Genomic DNA, 21,760 nt, shown 5'->3' with positions numbered 1-21,760 from the left:
GTGAATACAGTGAGGATCACATGGATTGCCACTCTCACCCCTTCCTTTTGCACAGTACTAGCTACATGACAATCTGTGCATGCAGTCCACATCCAGCGATGGTAACGTTCATCGTTATAAGTGTGTATAGAAGTGAGCATCTTGTGTTGTAGGCAGTGAATAGAGACTGTTGAGAAAAAGCTGAAGGCTCGCTGTACGCAAAGGATAAGCTTCCAGCAACCTTCGATTTCTGGTTAGCACATTAAACTGTTTGGCTTATTTAAAAATAAATCAAAGTTTCAACACAGCAATCAATATAAACAATTGAAGGAGTTTTCAGTAAAGAATATAGGACATGCAATATTAGAGGGTCAATATTCCTATGTCACAAATATCGACCGGCTTAGTTTATAACAACCAATTAAAGCCAAGAACATCAAACATTGCTTAAGCCCCAATTATTATCTATCAGTCCCCCCAATTTCTACAATATCCAGTTGTTAGAAATTAAAAAGTAGTGTAAACAAGGTGAACCAGCCCTAGAGTTTGGAGCCCATTCCTCTCCACAGAGAAATGTTCAACATTCCAATGCCATTGAGATGATCTTATTCACTGAAAGAATCAACAGCAGATTTTTAAAAATTAAACAAATCAGTATTATTGTGGAAACATGGAATGAAAGCAAGAGGCAAGAGAAGAAATAAAGCTGAATTTTCCCATTCATTTTCCTCAGTCAAAAATTGTGGCTGTAAAGGATAGACATGAAAACATTACTCTATATACATTCACTGATAGGTCATTTTTAGTGCAAAGTTATTAAAATGGCAGCTGTAGGTTAAGTATGAACATAGTAACAGAAATTTGAAGCAATGTGCAGAGTATTTACACTGAATAGCGATGAGGTGATAGGTTAATGTGCTTACAAATCTTGAACAAGAACTTGGAATCCTCGAGGAAACTGCTGCTCAGGTTTGGTGAAGAGGCTTAGGCAAAACTGAGGTGATATTATTCATTGATCCACAACTGAACTCCACCTCACAGTACAAGTGAATTGATAAGAAGATGGTAACAAGATTGCTAGTTTTGAAATATCTCTTCATACAACAATCACATGGAGAGGAGTTAGATACAGTAGGGTTGTCTTATTTTGGAATAACAATTGCAGATAACTCAGAGGCTTATTTATCAATTTCAGGTTGGCTCATTTGTCAATGCTGCTTGACAGCAGCAAGCCTGATCAGTGCTGTGGAAATTATAATTGCTGATGAAATATCATTCTTGAGTTCCTGACTATTATTTTAGGTTTGCAATTACTTAACCAATTGCTTTCCAATGGAGAATATGTAAAGTGTGATTTCAAGGCAGAGATGCACAGTAAGAACAACTCACCAAATTTACAAAACTTGAAATCAATACAATATGTTGTTTCCAATTTGTTAATCGAGTGACAGAACACATTTTTAAACAAATGGCAAGGTGAATTGCCAAAGCAATGTTCTGAACTATATTTCTAACTGTAACAGTTAAAATCAACCATTTCTTGGGAACAAAGGACAAATGTATTAAAAGAGACTTTGTAAAGCATTCCAATACATGAAAATATTTACATTTTCATGAGTACACAACTTCACACGTTTTGGTTTGTTTAACTAGAAGCACATGGATGAACCCAGTGAGATGCATTAATTAATAAGTGCTAGAACTACAGGAAATAGGCAAATCATTGTACAACTTAAATCATACGGAGTAGATGGCCTGGATCCATCTTACCATCATTTCCTCCCACCTCAATCAAACAGTAGCACTGAGGGCATTATTGCCACCTGTGTATCAGCTGAACAGGACGGCAAATATGAAATGTCTATACAATTCACTTTAAACTCTGAAAAAAATCCACTAATATTCTGTCTAGTCGAACCTGAATTGCACCTATTGAACATTGTTAGCTGCACATTAATGTGAAGTGTTACAAGTTTTATTGTTTGCAGTAGTGACTAGGGGAACATGAAGCTATGAATTTAGTGTCAAGAAACAAGCCTATCAGTAGGATATGAAAGTTAAGGGGTTTTGAGTGTAGGTGATAATATGTGACGTGATTTATTGCTAAGTGGACCACTTTAAATGCTATACAAGTTTTTAAAATTCTATGACAGTGTAACTTCATTAAATTCAATTGCAGTACTGGTTATGTATTTATATATGTGGTTGGATATTGCTGCGAATCTAAGAAAATCTAAATAGGTTTGTGCTGGATCAAAATGTTTAAGAGAGACTTGAACTGCAGTTGTGGAGATGCCAGACTGTTTGAATGACTGCTATATTGTCACCTTGCTCACACCAATCCTAAACTAAGTACTCCAAATGTGGCAGGAATGGGTAACCTCATTGCCAACATAAAATAAATCACTACTACTATTCCTAATACAGGGTGCTGGAAGCTTAGCTGAGTGCAGGTTCAAAACATAACCTTTGACCTCCAACCACTATTAATGACTTCAGATCCATGTTGAACAGGCTTTATCAGATAAATTAGATAACTGTCAGACGGGGCACAAATTAACTAAATGGTGTGCATGTGGAACAATAGTATAGCATTACTTGCTACATATTCTAATACTGCAACTAAATAGTATAAATCCAAATTTCTTTTAGTCATGGAACAGAATTAAGTAAAACAACCAATCACGCTTCTGACGTCTCAAAAAGAATAATGAGCAGAGGATGCACAAACTAGAATTGCATTCGTTGAAATTTAAATGGTTAAATGCCAGTTTTCAAGACATTCAAGGGGAAAAGAGCAGATAGGGACCAAGTAGTTCTGTGGTTGGATAGTCGATGGGATGTAGTCTTTTTTTAAAAAAAGTGTAAATTTCACTCCCGTATATCAGGAGGCATTTGTACACAAAACTATTCACTCAAACATGTACACCAGAGCTGGAAACCCCAAGTACTATCACAGTTGAAAAAAAAAAGCAGTCTGATTCCTGAATGCTGACAGACACATATAGAAAGGATGACAAAAGATAGTCATACCTATCGATATTCAGCTATCCAGAACAATGTTAAATATTTTCCCAAGTACTAGGAACATTAGTTCAATGGAGGGGCGAAAAGAAAAAAAAAAAATCACCAAATTTCAGGAAAACTATCACATCCCAATAAGCTCTGGCAAACTGTGACAATCCAAATGTTAACGATAGGTCACCAATTTGAAACATTAGCGGTTTCTCTGTGCACAGGTACTGCCAAACCACTATCACCTGCATTTGCTGTTATTGTAGTTAGCTAAGCCATATTACAGGTTTACTTAACTAATCCACATAATTCTGTAATGACATTATCTTAATTTTCTACAATATATGTATTTTAAAACATCCTAAATCTGACCCGTAGCTCCTGACATGCTCAATTGATGACTTCCCTCAAGTCTGGGCAAATACCAATGAGCTTCAAGAATTTAGATAAGCTAATCCAGTTCATTTTTAGTACTGGCTTTGTAAAACATTAACAAAATGTGGGCACTAATTAACAAAATAAGCTGTAAAAGAGAAAGTGAATAAATGAATAAAATGTCTTTTCCCTCCCAGAGATGAGCTTTTTTTCCAACAAAAAAGCACTTCAGTTACCTTATATAGATAAAATAACCCCTAAACATCATGCATAAAAAAATCCATTCATCAGACGTCAATTCCTCACCCGCAAGAATTTGCCAGTCTCTGGAAGTGTTTTGGCCACCGATACAAATCTTCACTGCATTAATTTCTCAGTCAAATGTAACCACGATTGAACCACTGCATTTCTAGAGTGCTTTCAGCGCAGAATAACAGTTCCAAGGCAATTCAAAAATAATAAAATAGAACTTCACAGCACAAAGGAAAACACATTAAGAGGAAGTGACAAAGAAAAACTCAGTTTAGGGGCAGCCACACAAGAGGAGAGATACTGAATTCCTATATAAAACAGGTTTAGGGAGGGCATCTCACTGCTTGCTGCCTATGAAGACTGGGGCTTAAAGGTGAATGAAGGAAATGGAAGATATACAAGAGGCCAAACTTAGTGAAATACAGAGTTCATAGAAACCTGCGGCAGGTTACGAAGAAGTGGATAAGGTGATGAAAGGATTTGAACACAAGTGGGAGTGTTTTAAAATCAGCTCTATTAATCTGATAATTAGCAACAGTTGAAGGACCACAAAATCACCTCAACTTCAGTAAAATGGTCGGTTGCCTCAAAAAGACGAAAAAGTTTAAAAGCAAACAATAAATCTTTTCAAAATTCTCGGGTCTACAGTCTCACTTCCGATGTTTACAGTCCCATATTCCACATACACAAAGATGACGTACAAGATAATTTTATTACACCATGCCAATAATGTGTGGTTGAAGGTCAGAGGTTCTACTATATATTTGCTGACAGGAAGTAAAACTGAATAGAAGCAGAAAGAAAAGACAAGCTATGCAAAAGAGGACTGTATTGAAATTCTAATTAAATTCTTACCTGGTCTACCAGGATTAGGGTTTACATAATCCCAGGTATCAGCATCATTCTTAAAGACGTTCAAACGAGTTGGCTGCAACAGGAAATAAGGAGTTGTATGGATAAATGAATCTAGTTCATAGAAGGTATCACAAGACGATGGCTAAAAAATCTCAGATAAGTGCTCACTGGCTCAAAGTAGGTTAAGTTAAACTTTGAAATGGAAACAAAGTGACCAGCATTCAAAACAAATTCCTAAAGGCAGAACATTTCATGACTTCCTAAGAAAGCAATTCCTAGCAAACTTGAGCTATCAAATTTAATGTGCAGCAAATCATTTACAGCCTTTTCCCAGTTTTTAGTAAATTCAATGGGAACAAAGGCAGCGTTTATTGCCCATCCCAAAGTAGCTTCAAGAAGACAGTCCTGAGTCACCTTCTTGAATACTGCAGTCCAAGTGGTGAAGGGACAGCCATAGTGCGGTAAGGAGGGAGTTCTAGGACTTTGACCCAATGACAGTGAGGAATAAAGGATACAATTCTATGTCAAAAGGTCAAAGACTTGGATAGGGTCTTGCACATTGTCGTGTTCCAATGCATCTGGTGCCCTTGTCTTTCATAGGGAGGTCAAAGAAATCAAGGATTTAGAAGGTCAGGAGTACTGGAAAGTTGTCACTGTGCACAGTAGTACTATGAATAAATATGTAAGCTGACAGATGGGATACTATTAAAGGATTTGTAGCAATAATATGTATATGATTGGTCCAGTTAAGGTTTGGTCAATAGCAAACCTAAGGATGTTGATTGCACGGACCCAGCACAGATAATTCAATAACTGTGGAGATAATGAAGTGCACACTTTCTGAAGGGCCTGAATGCTATCTAGGTCTTGTTGCATATAAGCTGAAACTGCTCAAACAATGCACAACTATCAAACCAAATAGTTTTTGACCTTAAGCTAAAGGGAAGGTCATTAATAAAGCAACTGAAGATGGCTCGCCTAGAAAACTATCCTGAAGAACACTCATAGTAATGTCCTGGAGATGCGATGACTGCACAATATTTAGTGAAACATTGCATCAGGGACACAATAATTATTAGTGAATGGGCTAGTCATTAAGTGCCTAAAATTTAAGCCATTCAGTTGACTACGCAACTATTTAACAAAGGGTTTAGATCAGAGTGGTGCTGAAAAAGCACAGCAGGTCAGGCAGCATCCGAGGAGCAGGAAAATCGATATTTCAGGCAAAAGCCCTTCATCACTTTTGCTTAACTATTTAACAAAGACCATTGTCACTTACCATCCACAACTGGAACTGAATGGCCCTACATCATATTATCAAATTACTTCACCATTGAAAGAGTTAGCCCAAGAATGAAAGGTGACCTAATCTGCTAACTAGATTACTGAGCTTGGTAAGAACACAATATAATACCAAGTCTCACACTTGGTACTATACCAAGAATCAATTTCTGGTATTTGCTGAATTACTTGTCTTTCAGAACAGCAACTGGCACTAACTGGTTAATTAGTGTACTAATTAGCTTCAGAACATGAAAAGGTTTTGGAAACAGGGAAAATGTTTGCAGTTGACATTATACATTCAACTGTTGGAAAGCACATGCAAGGTACCAGTGGACAGGATAAAACTCAAGTAGCTGTAACACACTCTACATTCAAACATCAACATTTTCCATCCCGGGGCAAGACATCTGGAGAGCTGTTCTCAGAACCTCAACCAAGGAATCACCAGCTTCAGAAAAGTAGGGTAAACTACCAAATTAGGATTTTGTGGGGAGGCGACAAGAGTTTAGTAACAGCACAGATGCCTACAAGTTCCACTCATCCAAAGAAATGAGAAAAAACACCACACAAAGGATATAATGCAGGTTATCTAACGCAATCACTTTCACAAGCACAATCTGCATTTTACCACATATGCTTACCTTGGCATATTCTATTTTCAGAGTACAACATCCAGAATAGATATCGGCACCATTAAGAGATGCTTTGGCCTTCTGTGCACTTTGAACAGAGTCAAATGTATGCTGAATTAAGGAAAATAAGCATAGATATATTCCACAAAAAGGTGACAATTAACATTTTCAGCACAAAGATAGAAGCTCAACAGCTCCCCTCAATGGTTTAGACAATAAATGCACCGTTAAGCATTTTGTTGATGAGAATCTAGCATTGGTAATGTAATGAAATGTCATGGGGAGATAATTACATTCACACTTTTTGGACAGCTAAATACTGTCCAGGCCTTGTTGCATATACACAGAAACTGCTCAAAGAATGCAAAATCGTCATCAACTAGATTAGCAAGCAAATGATGAAATTCCTGCACTAATTCAAGTGTCCCGAGACTAACAATTGGTCATCATTGTCAAATGCTTTTGTGGCAGACAAGTGGGGGAGGATAATGCAAGACAAAAGTGCTATGAGAGCATTTGAACTTCACAATGTTATTTTTGGGCAAGCACTTGCCTTAGTAAATGTCACTGTGAAGCAGAGTGTAGTCTGTGGTTGATAACCACCAATAGACAAGATAGCCCTCTGGCATTACACAGAAACTTTTATGAGGAAAAGCCAAATTACAAGAGCAGATCAGGAACAAGCAAGAACGGAAAGAAAGAGGAGTACACTGACATCAGTGCTTGCTGCATTATTCAATATGATCCACTTCAACTGGATGTTCCTTATTCTGATATTGTGAAGCACCACAGTCATACAGCACAGAAACAGACCCTTCGGTCCAACTCATCCACATTAAACAAATAACTCAATCTGACCCCGTCCCATTTTCCAGCGTTCGGCCCATATCATTCCAAAACCCTTCCTATTCATTTACCCATCCAAATGCCTTTAAAATGTTGTAACTGTACCAGCTCCACCACTTCCTCTGGCAGCTCATTCCATACACACACATTCCCCCCTCCCCCCCCTTGTATGAGAAGTTATCCCTCAGGTTCTTTTTAAATCTTTCCCCTCTCACCTTAAACCTATGCCCCCTAGTTCCAGACTCCCCCACCCTAGGAAAAGATAATTGCGTACCGTATTGGTCTCCTTATTTAATGAAGGATGTAAACATGCTCAAAGCAGTTTGGTAACAGGGTCGAATTGTGCAGTGATCAGATCAGTCACTATCTTATATGACAACAGAGCAAGTTCAAAGTTGAGTCGCTGACTTCTGCTCATCTATCTCAACTTTTGATCTACTTACCAGTGGAGTACCCCCAGCCTCTGCAATACAGAATTCCTAATATGAAGAAATTTCTCAAATTAATCCAAAGTGCTCTTATCCCAAGATTATGCCCCTGGGTTTTTACATACCACAAACTGTATAACCTGTCAAGCTATTGCAGAATCTGTTTTAATGAGTTTATATTTTTCTGAATGTATCAATTGGCCCATTTAAAGAGTCTCTCAATCCTCAAATATAGAAGTCAAAACTGCACAAAGTAACCGCCATGTGATCTCACTAAAACTCCATATAACTGTAGCAACATTTCTTTACACTTGTTCATCAACTTTCTTGCAAAGTCAGCAGTGTTTTTTTTCCTTAATTGCTTGATGCACCTGAACAATAACTGTTCCTTGGAGAAGTATCTTTGAACATCATTATCTAGACTTTTAATCCACTTGGAAGTAAAAATAGAGAGGCAGATTATTATTTGAATGGCTGTAAATGGAGAGGGGCATGTTCAACAAAATCTGGGTGTTCGCATACACCAGTCACTGAAAGCGTGCAAGTGCAGCAAGCAGTGAAGGCGGCAAACTGTGCTGGCCTTCATTGCAAGAGGATTCAGGAACAAGATATCTTGCTGCAATTATACAGGGCATTGGTGAGACCATATCTGGATTATTGTGTGAATTTTTGATATTCTTATATGAGGAAGGATGTTCTTGCCAGATGGAGTGCAGCAATGGTTTACCAAATTGATTCGTGGGACGAAAGGACTGATGCATGAGGAGATTAAATCAGTTAGTATTGTATTCACTTAGGTTGAGAAGAATAACCGCAATATTTCATTGAAATCTATAAAATTCTAACAGGACCAAACAGGTTGGATGCAGGAAGGATATTCTGATGGTAAGGGAAGTCTACAACCAGGGGTCATAGTTTAAAGGAGTAAACATTTTCAGAGTGAGATGAGGCAAAATTTCTACACCTAGAGAACGGTATGGCTGTGAAATTAATTACCATAAAGTGGTTGAGTCCAAAACATTATTTTCAGAAAGGTGGTATAGCTCTTTAGGCTAAAAGAACCAAAGGTTATGGGAGAGGGCAGGGTTAGTTTACAGTATTGAACTCTATGATCAGCCATGGTCATACTGAATTGCAGAATAGGCTCAAAGGATCGAGTGGCCTACTCCTGCTCCTATCCTCTGTTACAGAGGTGAAAACCCTTACTAGCCCACATTCATCTCTCTTCTCCACTTCCTGATTATTAACAAATCTTCCATTCATGTTCACGTATTATGTCTAACTTTGTGAGAACATTTTGAGTATTAACCACATGCAGCACCTTATCAAATGCCTGTTAGAAATTCAAGCAAGCACCAACGAATGACTCCTGTCTGGCAGCTTCCACTTGCCTGCCATTTCAACATACCACTGTGGCCAATATCTGTCTCAGGTCGCCAGTGCTCCAGTGAATCTCAACACAAGCTGGAGGATCAACTTATTTTATGCTTGGGAACCCCAGTGTCTTATGGACTCAATATAGTGTTCAATAATTTTAGGGCTGAGCCCTTTCTCCCAAGTCTTTACCCCAACATCCACACACCAGGCCTTATCACATGGGCCACTACCACAACCCACTGTCAGCTACTAATGGTCCTATTAGCAGTTATTCATTCTCCCAGATTGACCTTTACGTATTCCTTTGCTTGCCCAACTGTGACTCTCTCTCCCTCTCTTCACTCCTCACCACCCCACCCAATCTTCAACATACATACCAACCTTCATGAAGCTACATTCAGTTCTGAAGGAGTTAAAAGTTCAAAACATTAATTCTGATTTCTCTCCACGGATGCTGCCAGACCTGTTGTGTTTCTGTATTTGTTCCTATCTGGCCTTCCAATTAATTCCTTAGAAAACGAATACATTTGTTAAAACAAAATTGCTTACTTAAAACTGTTGACTTTGTCTGACAATGTTTCTCCATGTGCACTATTAAGGCTTTCTCAATTTTAAGGATTCAAGCATTTTCCCAATTACTGTTGTCAGGGTAATTTGCCTGTAAATTAAACTTCTTTCTCTACTTCATTTTTGAACAGTGGTTTCATAATTGTAACATTCCTACCCAGTGGGACCATTCTAGAATACAAAGAAATTTAGAAAATAAGAACTAGCATCTATCATGTACCTTGTTTGGAACCTTTGAGACATAGGGTTCTAGCTGCTGGAATTTGAGAGCTTTTCAGATCATAGTAAGATACCATATGGTTTCTTTATCTTGATAATTTCTCAATGTTACTCACAATTATTAGCCCATTGGTTAATATCCAATCATTTACCTCTTGAGAGAACACAAAATATTTGTTCAACATGTACATTCTTCCCTCAATTTCCATGGAAATTTCTCCTGTCACAGCCTGTAAGGACCAACACTTATTTCAGGTTCTGTTTATGAGCCTGTAATCACTGTTACATTTGTTTCTATTTTCTCATTTACTCATTTCTCATTTACTCATTTCTACTTATTCCCTTTTAAAAAACATTTACTTAACATTCTGCTTAAAGCTGAACTCAAAGGATATTCCACCATTGCCTGAATTCCATTCTTTCTGAAAATCACAATCCTTTGAACAGGTCCACATGGGTTGCAAATAGTGTATAGAATGTCCTGCAAAACAAGGAAGTTGTGAAGGGTAAAGACTTAACCACACATTTAAATTCCCACAGAGATACGATTAAAGTAGTTCTAACTTCTCAAGAAGCAGACAAAGAAACTAAATACAACACACAATACGCGAGTTTGATGAGATTGCAGTTGAAAACAAAAGAAAAGGCATTCATAACAGGACAGTGTCAGAGTCATTTATGACACAAGAGGCCAGTGGGCCCACAAAATCTATCAGCTTTCTGTGGACTAATCTCACTCGCTATATCCCAACAGCCAAGTTAGTTTATCATCTTCAAGAATCAATGTAATTTATTATGAAATCACTCAACATTTTGGCCTTCATTAGTTCAGCAAGGCAACATGCTCCAGGTTAATACAACTTGCTGAGTGAAAAGTTTTTTTTTGCATACACCCCCAGCATCACTTAAATTTGTGTCCTATACATCTCATACCATCAGCAAAACTAGTAGTATTTTCTTTGTCTACCTTCATCAAACCTGTTATCAGATTTCAACTCAGTCTCCTGTGCTCCAAGAATTCCTGCTTCACTAGCGAACCGTAGCTAAAATGCACAATTTTGAGCACTATTCCAACAGATGATCTCAGCAAATATCACTCCTGAAATGTGACGACCAGATTCAAGCAACATGGCTGTAATGGCCTAACCAGAGCTTGACATTGAGCAAACTGTCCTGCTTTGTGTACCTATGAATATCACAGATTCAATTTAAGGATCAAATGTAAAATGTTGTCAAATATTACCATCTATAATATTTAATTGACTGATATCAACTTAATGCTTTAAGCAGAAAGCAACCAAAGAAAACCACTCAGGACAAGCCAGCAACAATAAAAAAAAAGTATAAATATGCAAACTCAGCTGGGTTGGAGGTCTAGATTATCTAGGCATAAACCTAAGAAACACAGTGGTCACAGTATACAGTACAGACCAAAAACAAAATGCTATGCATTTATAATTAGCAGATTGCTGACAATATCATATTCCTGATTTTTAAAAAAATGATTATGGTCTATCGTTCCATGGCAGCACGGTGGCTCAGTGGTTAGCACTGCTGCCTCACAGCACCAGGGTCCCAGGTTCGATTCCAGCCTCGGGCGATATTGTCCCTGTGTCTGTGTGGGTTTCCTCCGGTTTCCTCCCAAAGTCCAAAGATGTGCAGGTCAGGTGAATTGGCCATGCTAAATTGCCCATAGTGTTAGGTGCATTAGTCAGATGAAAATGGGTCTGGGTGGGTTAGTCTTCGGAGAGTCAGTGTGGACTGGTTGGGCCGAAGGGCCAGTTTCAACACTGTACGGAATCCAAACTCTAACATGTTTGAGTGACTCCTCAAAATAGTCAATGTTTGAATCTAATGGACAATGGCATAAAAGCATAGAGGCTTTTTTTAAAAAAAGTTTTGTAATTAATTCATGGCATGTTATTTTCATTGGTTAGGCCAGCATTCATTGCCCAACTCTAGTCATTCTTCCAGAGCAGGTGCTGAGCTGCCTTCTTGAAGCAAGCAGTCCATTTGCAGTACAACCACATTGCTATTAGGGAGTATGTTCCAGAACTGTTGCAACAGTAAAAGAATGACAATATATGACTAAATCACATTTGCAAACTCCAACTCTGCATTTCTCTTATCAGAACACTGCCCAACCACAGTGCCAAAATCATCACAAATGGCACATTGTGTAGTGTTCAGATGGGGAGGCATGTTTAGAATCAGAGAACATGGCCACAAAATTCATTAATTAAGAGATTTTCATCCCAAATGGATTGACACCAATTAGTTATTTATGGACAAGCCATTTAAAGACTGAAATGAGGGAGAATCTTTTCAAAGGCACTGATTCTTTGGAATTCTCTACCCAAACAGCCATGGTAACTCAGTCTTTGAGTATGCTGAAGACCGAAATTGAGAGATTTCCAGATATCGATGACACCAAGGGTTACGGAGGTAATACTGCTGAAGTAGGTGATGAGCCATAATTTAGAACATGGATGGCTAGAAGGGATGAATGACCTACTACTCCTTCTATATTTCTATTACGTGGCTCAACACTCCTCTGATGCACCTTGGGGCATTAAACTACACAAAGTTTCTACATTGGGACTGCTAAAAACTGAATTCATTATTTAGCTTCTGTTAAACTTACTGTGTTGATGGGATAGATAGAATTTGCAATAGTGATCAACAGGACTTTATTGCTTTTAGAGTCATCATCATCTGGTCTGGCAATTTTCTGGCTTGTGGAAAAACAAACATAGGCCAGTTGTCCAGCAACATAGATTGGGTTATCTGCTGCATAATTCACACAGCTACATGCACCAGCGATGTCCTCAAACTCAACCAATGCTTGCTTTCTCCTGGGCATCAGCATCACACAACTGTAAACCAAGCAGAAGGACAGTTAACAACAGATTCTAAAATTGTCTGAAATGTTCAGATTTTGTTTGTGGAGTACAATGTTGTTTCAGCAACCTGCATTTGTAGTAAGCAATCAGTTAGAGAATAAAAAATTAGGATTTAACTTTTGTTAATTTCCTGAAAACCAAAAATTAATTAATTCAGCAAAAATGGACAATGTTACACTTTCCCACTTTATACTCCATTTGCCAGGTATTTGTCCACTCACTTAGCTAATCATGAAAATACATTGTATATAAAAGTTGTCCATTTTGACTGAAAAGAATTCATTTTGGGGTTCCAGGGAATAAAACTATTAAGCATCCACACACTGGCTTTCATTCCAAATTGCTCAACACCTACTGTCTACTTAGATCAGTACTCAACCTCTAGGTTCATTTCTCAGAGTAAGCATTCATCACCTCAAGATCCTTGTTCCAGCTCCAAGAGTTCACCCATGCAAACACGGAAATGTACTGAGTAACTACAAAAAATTTAAGTCCCAGCATTTACAATAATGTTCACACCAACTGGAAAAACTTCAAAATGTTAATAATCACTCTTGTAACTGTCGGTAGGAAGTCCCAATACCAAAACCATATATTGTACACAAGCGTGTGGAAACACCATTTAGATATATGATTTAGGAATAAAAAGCCACTCCATCCCTCAAGCTTGCTCCAAACTTGATAAGAACACGGTTGATCTGATCACTCCACATTCTCATCTATCCCTGACAAAATTTCACCCCTTTGCTCATGAGGAATCTACCTTGGTGTTAAAAATATTCAAAGGGACTATTTCTACCGCCATTTTAGGAAAACAACCATATGTCCATTTTTTGCACAAGTACCATCACACACAGCAATGAAATCACCAAAATAAACATGGTATAACAAAATCAAGTACTCTTTGAAAGAAAAACAGATCCAGTGAGCCAAACAGCTTCCTTCTGTGTTGCACCATTCTAATGGAAGATTAACATTGAACATTCTTTGAATTAGGAGTGTAATAGTCAGAACTTATTATCAGGTCTGAGCCAAGTAGAAATGCTATTCAAAAATAACAAATGGTTAAAAAAGTTTGTGTATTGCTCCCTTCCAAGCTCAGAAAATGTCACAATCAGCATTTATCAAGTTGCAAGTAACAGAAACTGAAACTAATAAAGATTACTTATTCTTCACACTGTAGATGCAAGTATTCCAAATCTTACCAAGAGATATTTCACATCGGATCTGCATTACTCTTCACATTACCCTCTTAAATACCTGATATTGCCGAAATCCTGCAGAGCCTCCATAAGATCAACTTCCATTACCCCATCCAACAGTCCTCGGATATGTATGACAGCAGATGGAGAAATCTTATTGAGGTCTTCAATACCACCATCCTGAAAAAAAACATAAGTCAATTATTAATTAAGTCAGTATTTCACTGTAATCCAGTCACAAAGATTTTCTCTGCAATTCAATGGTTCATTATCTGATCACCTGTGGTAAACACTCATTCTTCAGTCCTCAGCACAATATTTACAGGTTATCAACTCTCAGATTACAGTCATGCCATTTCATTGAAAATCTTTGCTGCCAGAAGAGCTTCAGTGATTACCCAGAAATGCATGTTCAACCATGGACTGGCTGAACTGACTCACTTTAGTAATGGTGTTACAGTTAACAATAATTTAACAGGGGTAGAAAAATAGCCTGTACTCCCACACTCCATCCTTATCTCTGATTGAAGATTGTGCATGCAACTTGAGCAAAGATCCTGGTTTTCCTACTAGAGAAGGTGAATATAAAGTATCAACATTAAGTGTGACGGCCTCAATCAGTAACATAATATTTTCCTTCAAGGATCCTGCAGAAGAAAGGAAGAAAATAAGAGTAACCTTTCAACTGGCTCAAGGCTTTCTTTTTTTAAATTCATTCATGGGATGAAAGCCAGCATTTATTACCCATCCAAGAGGGCAGTTAAGAGTTAATCACATTGCTGTGGGACTGGAGTCACATTCAGCAGACCAGGTAAGAATGGCAATTTCCTTCCCAAAAGGAGATTAGTGAACCAGGTGGGTTTTCCAACAATGGATTCATGAACTTCTAACAATCCAGCAATTATACTACTTGGACATCATTCCCTCCTTAAAAGGCTGCCATGCATTTTAAGATAATCTAATCACCTCAGCCCCACAACATCACACCAGGCTTTCTTAGATAGTGCCTTGAGCTCAATTATCTTTAACTCTGCTTCAATAACCTGAAGTCAGAAGGATACTCACAGTCGACTGCACAATATTCAGCATTATTTGCCACTCTTCAGATTCATGGAATGCACTGCCTGAAAACGTGATGAATGCAGGTTCAATTCAACACTTAAAAGGGCATTGAATGCTTATTTGGAATGAAATGGTAGGCAAGGATATAGGGAAAGGCAGGAGATTGGTAATGGGTCAAATGCCATCTTTCAGCACCACAATAATTCTGTGATTAACTTCATGCAAGTCCACAGTAACAACATCTCAGGAGTTACCAATGACCAGAAACTAAATGGACCAGCCCTCTTTGACAGACAAGTTATAAGAGCATTCCTGATGAAGGGCTGAAGCCCGAAACATCGACTTTCCTGCTCCTCGGATGCTACCTGACCAGTTGTGCTTTTCCAGTGCCACACTTTTCAATTCTGACTCTCCTGCATCTGCAGTCCTAACTTTCTCTCACTTAGAACAGACAAAAGCTAGGACTTCTGGAAGTGAGATTCTCCAAAATGTGTCAACTTGTGTCGAGAAGGCACAAGTAAGGACACTGACAAAATACTCTACTTGCTTAGGTTAATGTAGCTCTAATGAGACAAGAAACTGAATACTATCCAGAACAAAACAAACCAGAGTCTTGTTATCAGAATAAAATGGCCCCTTATCCTGAGACAAATTCAAGACTGGCGAAACAGACTCTAGTACCTACTTTGCCAAGTCCTCTTGGAACCTTACCATTTATCATCAATTCTCATTCATTTAGAACACCAGAAAGTACAGTCCCAATCTACTCACTTCAATCTCATCCCAATAATTAATGTACTTTCTTTGTATCCCTCTAAGTCAGATAGTGGGGCTGCTTCTTTGGGGACAAGTTACATACAAGAATTATCTCAAGATCATGATATTTACAATCACCTTGGACTTGACAATAGTAGAAAATAACCAATCGTGTCCAAATCAAAGCTCTGCTGGCGAATCTCTACATAGAGCACTGCAGCTACCAGCAGTGAAGATAGCAAATGGCCAGGGGTGAGATCCAATTTTTGCATCTCAGTGTTCAGTGGTCAGCACTGCTGCCTCACAGCTGCAGGGACCTGGGTTCAATTCCACCCTCAGGCGACTGTGTGCAGTTTGCACATTCTCCCCCGTGTCTGCGTGGGGTTTTTTTTCCCCCAGGTGCTCTAGTTTCCTCCCAAAGTTCAACGGTGTGCACGTTAGGTGGATTGGCCGTACTGGATGGCCCATAGTGTTCAAGGAGGTGCAGGCTAGGTGGATTAGCCATGGGAAGTGTAGGGTTACAGGGATAGGGTAAGGAGATGGGATGCTCATTGGAGTGCTGGCATGGTCTCGACGGGCCGAATGGCATGCTTCCAAGCTGTAGGGTTTCCATGATTTCTTAGGTAAACCGAACTTTTAACATTCAAAACACTGAAATCATAAATGCATGGTATAGAACGGCGGAAACACGACGTAAAAGGAGTCTCTTTGAATATGCATTCATTTCAATTAGCAGTCCTTCTAACTTAGCACCAAAGCAGACGGGACTGAATTGCCGAGTGGTTGGTTCCGGACGGCGCGTTTGATCGCACGTTGAAATAGATGCCTTCCGCTGCCTTGTGAAGGCCTCTATCTACTGACCGCGGCCTAGGCCTCAAACCTTCTTTGTTCAGCCTGCCCGGTGTGTGCGGGCAGGGGGAGGTGGTGTGGAGGGGGTGCGACCGTTCGAAGCGCGATGACTGTTAAACCATCCCGTCCGACCCCGGCACGCACGCACTCACTCACCCTGTCGAACCTGAAACGCTTAGCCTGGTGCCTGCCCGCCATTTTCGGTTCCGATCGCCGGTTCTCCACAGCTCCGAGCCGGCCGACGCTTCGCGCGCTGAGAGAAGGTAAGAATGAGAGAGAGAACAGAGAAACAAAAATGGCGGCCGCAGCAGCGGTCTCCTTCTCCCACCCACAAGACGAGCCCGTGAGCGCGACGTCAATCATGCGGAATGTCCCCAATCAGCCCGCGGCCCGCTCCAGCTCCCAGCTTTGATTGGCCGCATGCCACACCATTCATCATTTGTGGGCGGGGCCTTTCGGGGTTCATTCATGAAAATGCCGCGGCGCCGTCAGATCTTTTAGACTGAAGGCATGCCAGTGGGGCTTACGTTGTAGCTGCGCTTGGGATTGTACCAATTTCTAACAAAGTGCTGGAAAACGCTGTGTAGCGCCTATGCAGTGCGAAACAGCGTTAAGGTTTCAGGTCAGCAGAATGCAGACATTGGTGAAGTTGGTCTGTGTGCAAGGAAAAATTAAAAGGCATGTTATGCCGGAACGGGAACTAATTCAATGGGATTCCACATTCAGCAGATAACATCCAAAGCAAAGAGGGTGCTGCATTTCTGAGGATGACTCTTTGGTTGTGCAAAAAAAATCAGGGAGTTTGTCCCGTTCTGGAGTATACGAATTGTGAGTGGGAGCCTTATATTGCTGTTGCCGCTGTTTGTAGCTGCACATATCTGAAGATTTGCAATTGTAGAAAACAGAAGCAGGAATAGGCTATGAGGAATCTACTCTGCCCTTCACTTTGAGAGTGTGCCACTGTTGTGTATGCCTTGTACCAGTTTCACACATCCACTGTATTTCTCGCCACTAATTAAAAATAAGGTAGACAAGCAGGAGGCTGGGAGAACGCTGTAAGGGTGCTCCAGTTTCCTCCCATAGTCCAAAGATGTGGGAGAGGCGGGAGATTAGATTACTTTACAGTGTGGAAACAGGCCCTTCGGCCCAACAAGTCCACACCGACCCGCCGAAGCGCAAACCACCCATACAGTTACCCCTTACCTAACACTACGGACAATTTAGCATAGCCAATTCACCTGACCTGCACATCTTTGGACTGTGGGAGGAAACCGGAGCACCCGGAGGAAACCCACGCAGACACGGGGAGAATGTGCAAACTCCACACAGTCAGTCGCCTGAGGCAGGAATTGAACCCGGGTCTCTGGCGCTGTGAGGCAGCAGTGCTAACCACTGTGCCACCGTGCCGCCTCAGGCGACTTTCTGTGTGGAATTGGCACATTCTCCCTGTGCGGCGGGCAGGTGGGTGCTGCTAAGGTGGGGAGCGTATGTGCGGTCCGGGTCGCTTTCCTCTGGCGAGGGAGAGACCGAAAACAAACTCAGACAACTCTTAACGGTGGATCACTCGGCTCGTGCGTCGATGAAGAACACAGCTAGCTGCGAGAATTAATGTGAATTGCAGGACACATTGATCATCGACACTTTGAACGCACTTTGCGGCCCCGGGTTCTTCCCGGGGCCACGCCTGTCTGAGGGTCGTTTTTCAATCTGCGTGGGTTTCCTCCGGGTGCTCCGGTTTCCTCCCACAATCCAAAAATGTGCAGGTTAGGTGAATTGGCCATGCTAAATTGCCCGTAGTGTTAGGTGAAGGGGTATATGTAGGAGTATGGGTCTGGGTGGTATACGCTTCGGCGGGTCGGTGTGGACTTGTTGGGCCAAAGGGCCTGTTTCCACACTGTAAATAATCTAACTAATCTAATCTAATCTAATCTAATCTAATCAGCAAAACGTGCCCTGAGTTTACATTTGGTCGCACCAATGTACAGAAGACCACAGGGGGAGCACTGGATACAATACAGTAGGTTGGAGGAGATTGTTTTAGGCTTTTTCCTAAAACATAGCTTCTCCTGCTCCTTGGATGCTCCCTGACCTGCTGTGCTTTTTCAGCATCACATACTCTACTCTACTCTCCAGCATCTGCAATCCTCACTTTCATTTAGGTTGTAGGAGAGGCAGGTGAACCTCTGTCTCACCTGGAAGGACTGTTTAGGGCCCTGGTTGAGGTGAGGGGAGGGGAGTTGGTGTACTGGCAAGTTTTGCATCTTTTACTGTTGCAAGGGAAGGTACAACACTGAAGGCCTCCAAAACACACACTATTCTACATACATCAGAAACAATCAAATTTCTGGCAGCATACATGGAGATAAATCAGAGTTAACATTTCGGGTCCAATGACTCCTCTTCATCAGTTCACCAGTATCACTTCCTTAATCAAAGATTTTAAATAAGAATCACTACAGCAAAGGAATGGGGAAAATAGAGTCACTATGTTCAATAAAATATGAATTGCACTGACTGAAATTGACAGAAAAAAATACTTGCGGTGTCTTCTTCACCACTATCCCCCAACCCCCAGTGATGATGAAGGATCAGCAATACATTGACAAGTTGAAATGTTGCATGTCTTGGAAGGGAAATTGAAAGTGGTGGTATTCCCTTGCTCATGGTGCCTCTGTGTTTCCAGAAGGTAACAGTTATAGGTTCATACAACAATGTGGGATATGATTTATATTTATTCACAGGACATTTCTCATTGTCATGAAGGTCCCCTCGGTGAAGATTTGATCTCTGCAGAGTTGCCACATCAGTTGTAAATGGAGGTAGACAATTAAATAACTCACTGGAGGACGAGGAGGCTTCACAAATATGACAACAAAACTCAATGATGCAGGAGCATCACTCCAAAAGCTGAGGCATTTGTTACAGTCTTCAATCTTGGCCTTCTCCAGAGGTGTCCAGCTTCACAGATGTCAGTCTTTAGCTCATTTGATCACTCTTCATGATATCAAGAAACAGCCAAAGTCACCGAATACTGTAAAGACTATTGACCCTGACAACATTTCAGGAACAGTGCTAAAGACTTTGCTAGGCAAGTTCTGAAGGTCAAGTTTAATACAGGTCTAGTGCAGCTACAACACTGGCATCTACTGGGTGATATGGAAATTGCCCAGGTGTTTACATAAAAAACAGGACAAATCCAGCCAGGCCAATTATGACCTCAGTCTGCTTTCAATCATCAATAAAGTGATGGAAAAGGTTATCAACATTGCAGACAAGCAGTATTTGCTTAGCAATAACATGCTCAGTAAAGCTCAGTTTAGATTATGCCAGGCCTGACCTCCTTACAGCATGAATTCAAGCACAGACAAAAGATCCGAACTGCAAAGAGAAGGTTAGAGTGACTGCCCTTGACATCAAGGCTGTATTTGACAGAGTATGCTATCGATGAACCAATGGTATCAATGGGTATCATGGGGAAATTTCTTGTTGGAGTCATTTCTAGCTCCAGGACATCTCTGTAGGAGTCCCTCAGGGTAGTGTCCTAGGTTCAACAATCTTCAGCTGTTTCATCAATGATGTCATGGGTTAGAAGTGGAGAAGTTCACCATTTATTGTACAAAGTTCAGTCGCACCAGGTCAGGTTTCTCCAACTCTGCCTCTAATACAGGTAGCATGTAACATACAGCAGCTCGCTTCCTGTGGCCAGAGCATCTCAGAAGAAATTCATTGTCTTCTTCAGGTGGCAAAGAGAGCTGCTGTGTCCATCTCAGATTCCAAGGTATCTTCAAACGTTGACAGACAGGCAGAACCAACAAGTTCTGGAACAATCAGAAAGGTTGTTGAGGAGCTGGGCAAATTTTGTTCCTGCACCACTTATGAGTTTGCAGCTTTCGTATGTTCCACGTGCTTTTACAGGACCATCACACCTATCCAAACTTTATATGATAGTGGACCTGACCTCACATTGACTATGCCTCTTACCCATGTCATTCCTGTGCTTCCTCCACCAAACTTTGTCTCCTGAAGTAAACTATCACACTCGCTTAGCGGAGTCTTGTGCCAGCATTGGCGTTCTTGATTCCATTTCACTAACCCTACCCTTAGGTCCAGGAAGATCAGATTTAACCTGTCTACTCTCCATTAGCAACTCTGCTGGAGCTATCCCTGTCATTGTATGAGGGTGGTCCTATAATCAAACAGGAACTGGGAAAGTTTGCTTCTAGTGAAGCTGTAGGCTGTTTCTTTAAGTGTGCCTTCAAAATTTGGACTGCTCTTTTTGCTAGATGATCGGATAATTTGAGGCAGTCTTTATATATTGAATCCCATTCAACTTTAGTTGAATATTTTCTATTGGCTGGTAAACAATGGCCTGTTATCTGTGACCAACATTTCCGGGAGCCTGGGTATTGCAAAAGATGTGCACAGTTTTTCTGTCGTTGTCCCCATGTTTGACCAATGAACTGTATGCATATTCAGCCACTTTGAGTGGGCGTCCACAATGATTAAGATCATTGAGCCCATAAAAGGACCTGCACAGTCAACATGTAAGTTGAATCCAGGGTTTACCTGGTCATTCACACAAATGTGGGGGGGGGGGGCTGCTGCCAGTTTGTTGAAACTCTGCACACTACCCCACCACCACAGCTATGTCTACATCCAATGCTTTCAAAAGGCAGAAATCAGAAGGCTGGAAAGCGAAGGAATCATCAAACCGGTCCAGTTTTCAGAATGGGCAGCACCAGTCATACCAATTATGAAGCCCGGTGGGTCGGTTTGCATTTGTGGGGGTTTTAAACAAACAAGGTAAACTGCTTCTCACAGCTGGATAATTATTCAATCCGTCACATAGAAAACTGTCCTTCATGAAGCTTGACGTCAGTTGCGCGTACTTGATGAGGATTCCCAGAAGTATGCTACGAAATGAGCACTTAGAGAAGTTGAACATAGTCCTTCGACATTTTGCCCAGACAGATGTATACCTTAGAAAATGTGTGTTCCAGGCACCTCAAGTGACCTACTTAGGCTACAAAGTCAACAAGATCAGATTACACTCTTTGGAAGATAAATTGAGGGTGATCAAAGATACTCCGGCTCCCACTTCTATACTGAGCTTTGGTCTTTCCTTGGGCTGATGAATTATTACGGAAAGTTCATACATA

At 40.5% G+C, this 21,760-nt stretch overlaps 1 protein-coding gene and 1 non-coding gene across 3 annotated transcripts in view; one reads left to right on the top strand and one right to left on the bottom strand.

Annotated features, from left to right (window-relative positions):
• Positions 1 to 16,917, bottom strand: part of LOC122542865 (heterogeneous nuclear ribonucleoprotein L-like) — a 47,610-nt gene extending 30,693 nt beyond the window's left edge. Inside the window, exons 1-6 of one of the 2 annotated variants that reach the window (XM_087983908.1) lie at positions 16,758 to 16,917; positions 13,993 to 14,114; positions 12,474 to 12,705; positions 10,225 to 10,310; positions 6,402 to 6,498; positions 4,477 to 4,549 (exon numbers count right to left, since the gene is read on the bottom strand). In XM_087983908.1, the coding sequence (XP_087840034.1) occupies positions 4,477 to 4,549; positions 6,402 to 6,498; positions 10,225 to 10,310; positions 12,474 to 12,705; positions 13,993 to 14,114; positions 16,758 to 16,799 (652 nt within the window). In that variant the 5' untranslated portion in view covers positions 16,800 to 16,917. The remainder of the gene's footprint in view (positions 1 to 4,476; positions 4,550 to 6,401; positions 6,499 to 10,224; positions 10,311 to 12,473; positions 12,706 to 13,992; positions 14,115 to 16,757) is intronic. The other variant, XM_043680966.2, reaches the window with a different exon arrangement.
• A 1,228-nt stretch (positions 16,918 to 18,145) lies between these two features.
• On the top strand, positions 18,146 to 18,299 carry LOC122542956 (5.8S ribosomal RNA). Its single transcript, XR_006309894.2, has one exon. It is a non-coding gene; the product is annotated as a 5.8S ribosomal RNA (ribosomal RNA).
• The last annotated feature ends 3,461 nt before the right edge of the window (positions 18,300 to 21,760 follow it).

This window comes from Chiloscyllium plagiosum, unplaced genomic scaffold, assembly GCF_037043375.1.
Source record: "Chiloscyllium plagiosum isolate Xiang-an unplaced genomic scaffold, Cpla_swu_hap1 HiC_scaffold_47, whole genome shotgun sequence".
NCBI lineage: Eukaryota > Metazoa > Chordata > Chondrichthyes > Orectolobiformes > Hemiscylliidae > Chiloscyllium > Chiloscyllium plagiosum.
This window is presented reverse-complemented; position numbering and strand designations above follow the sequence as displayed.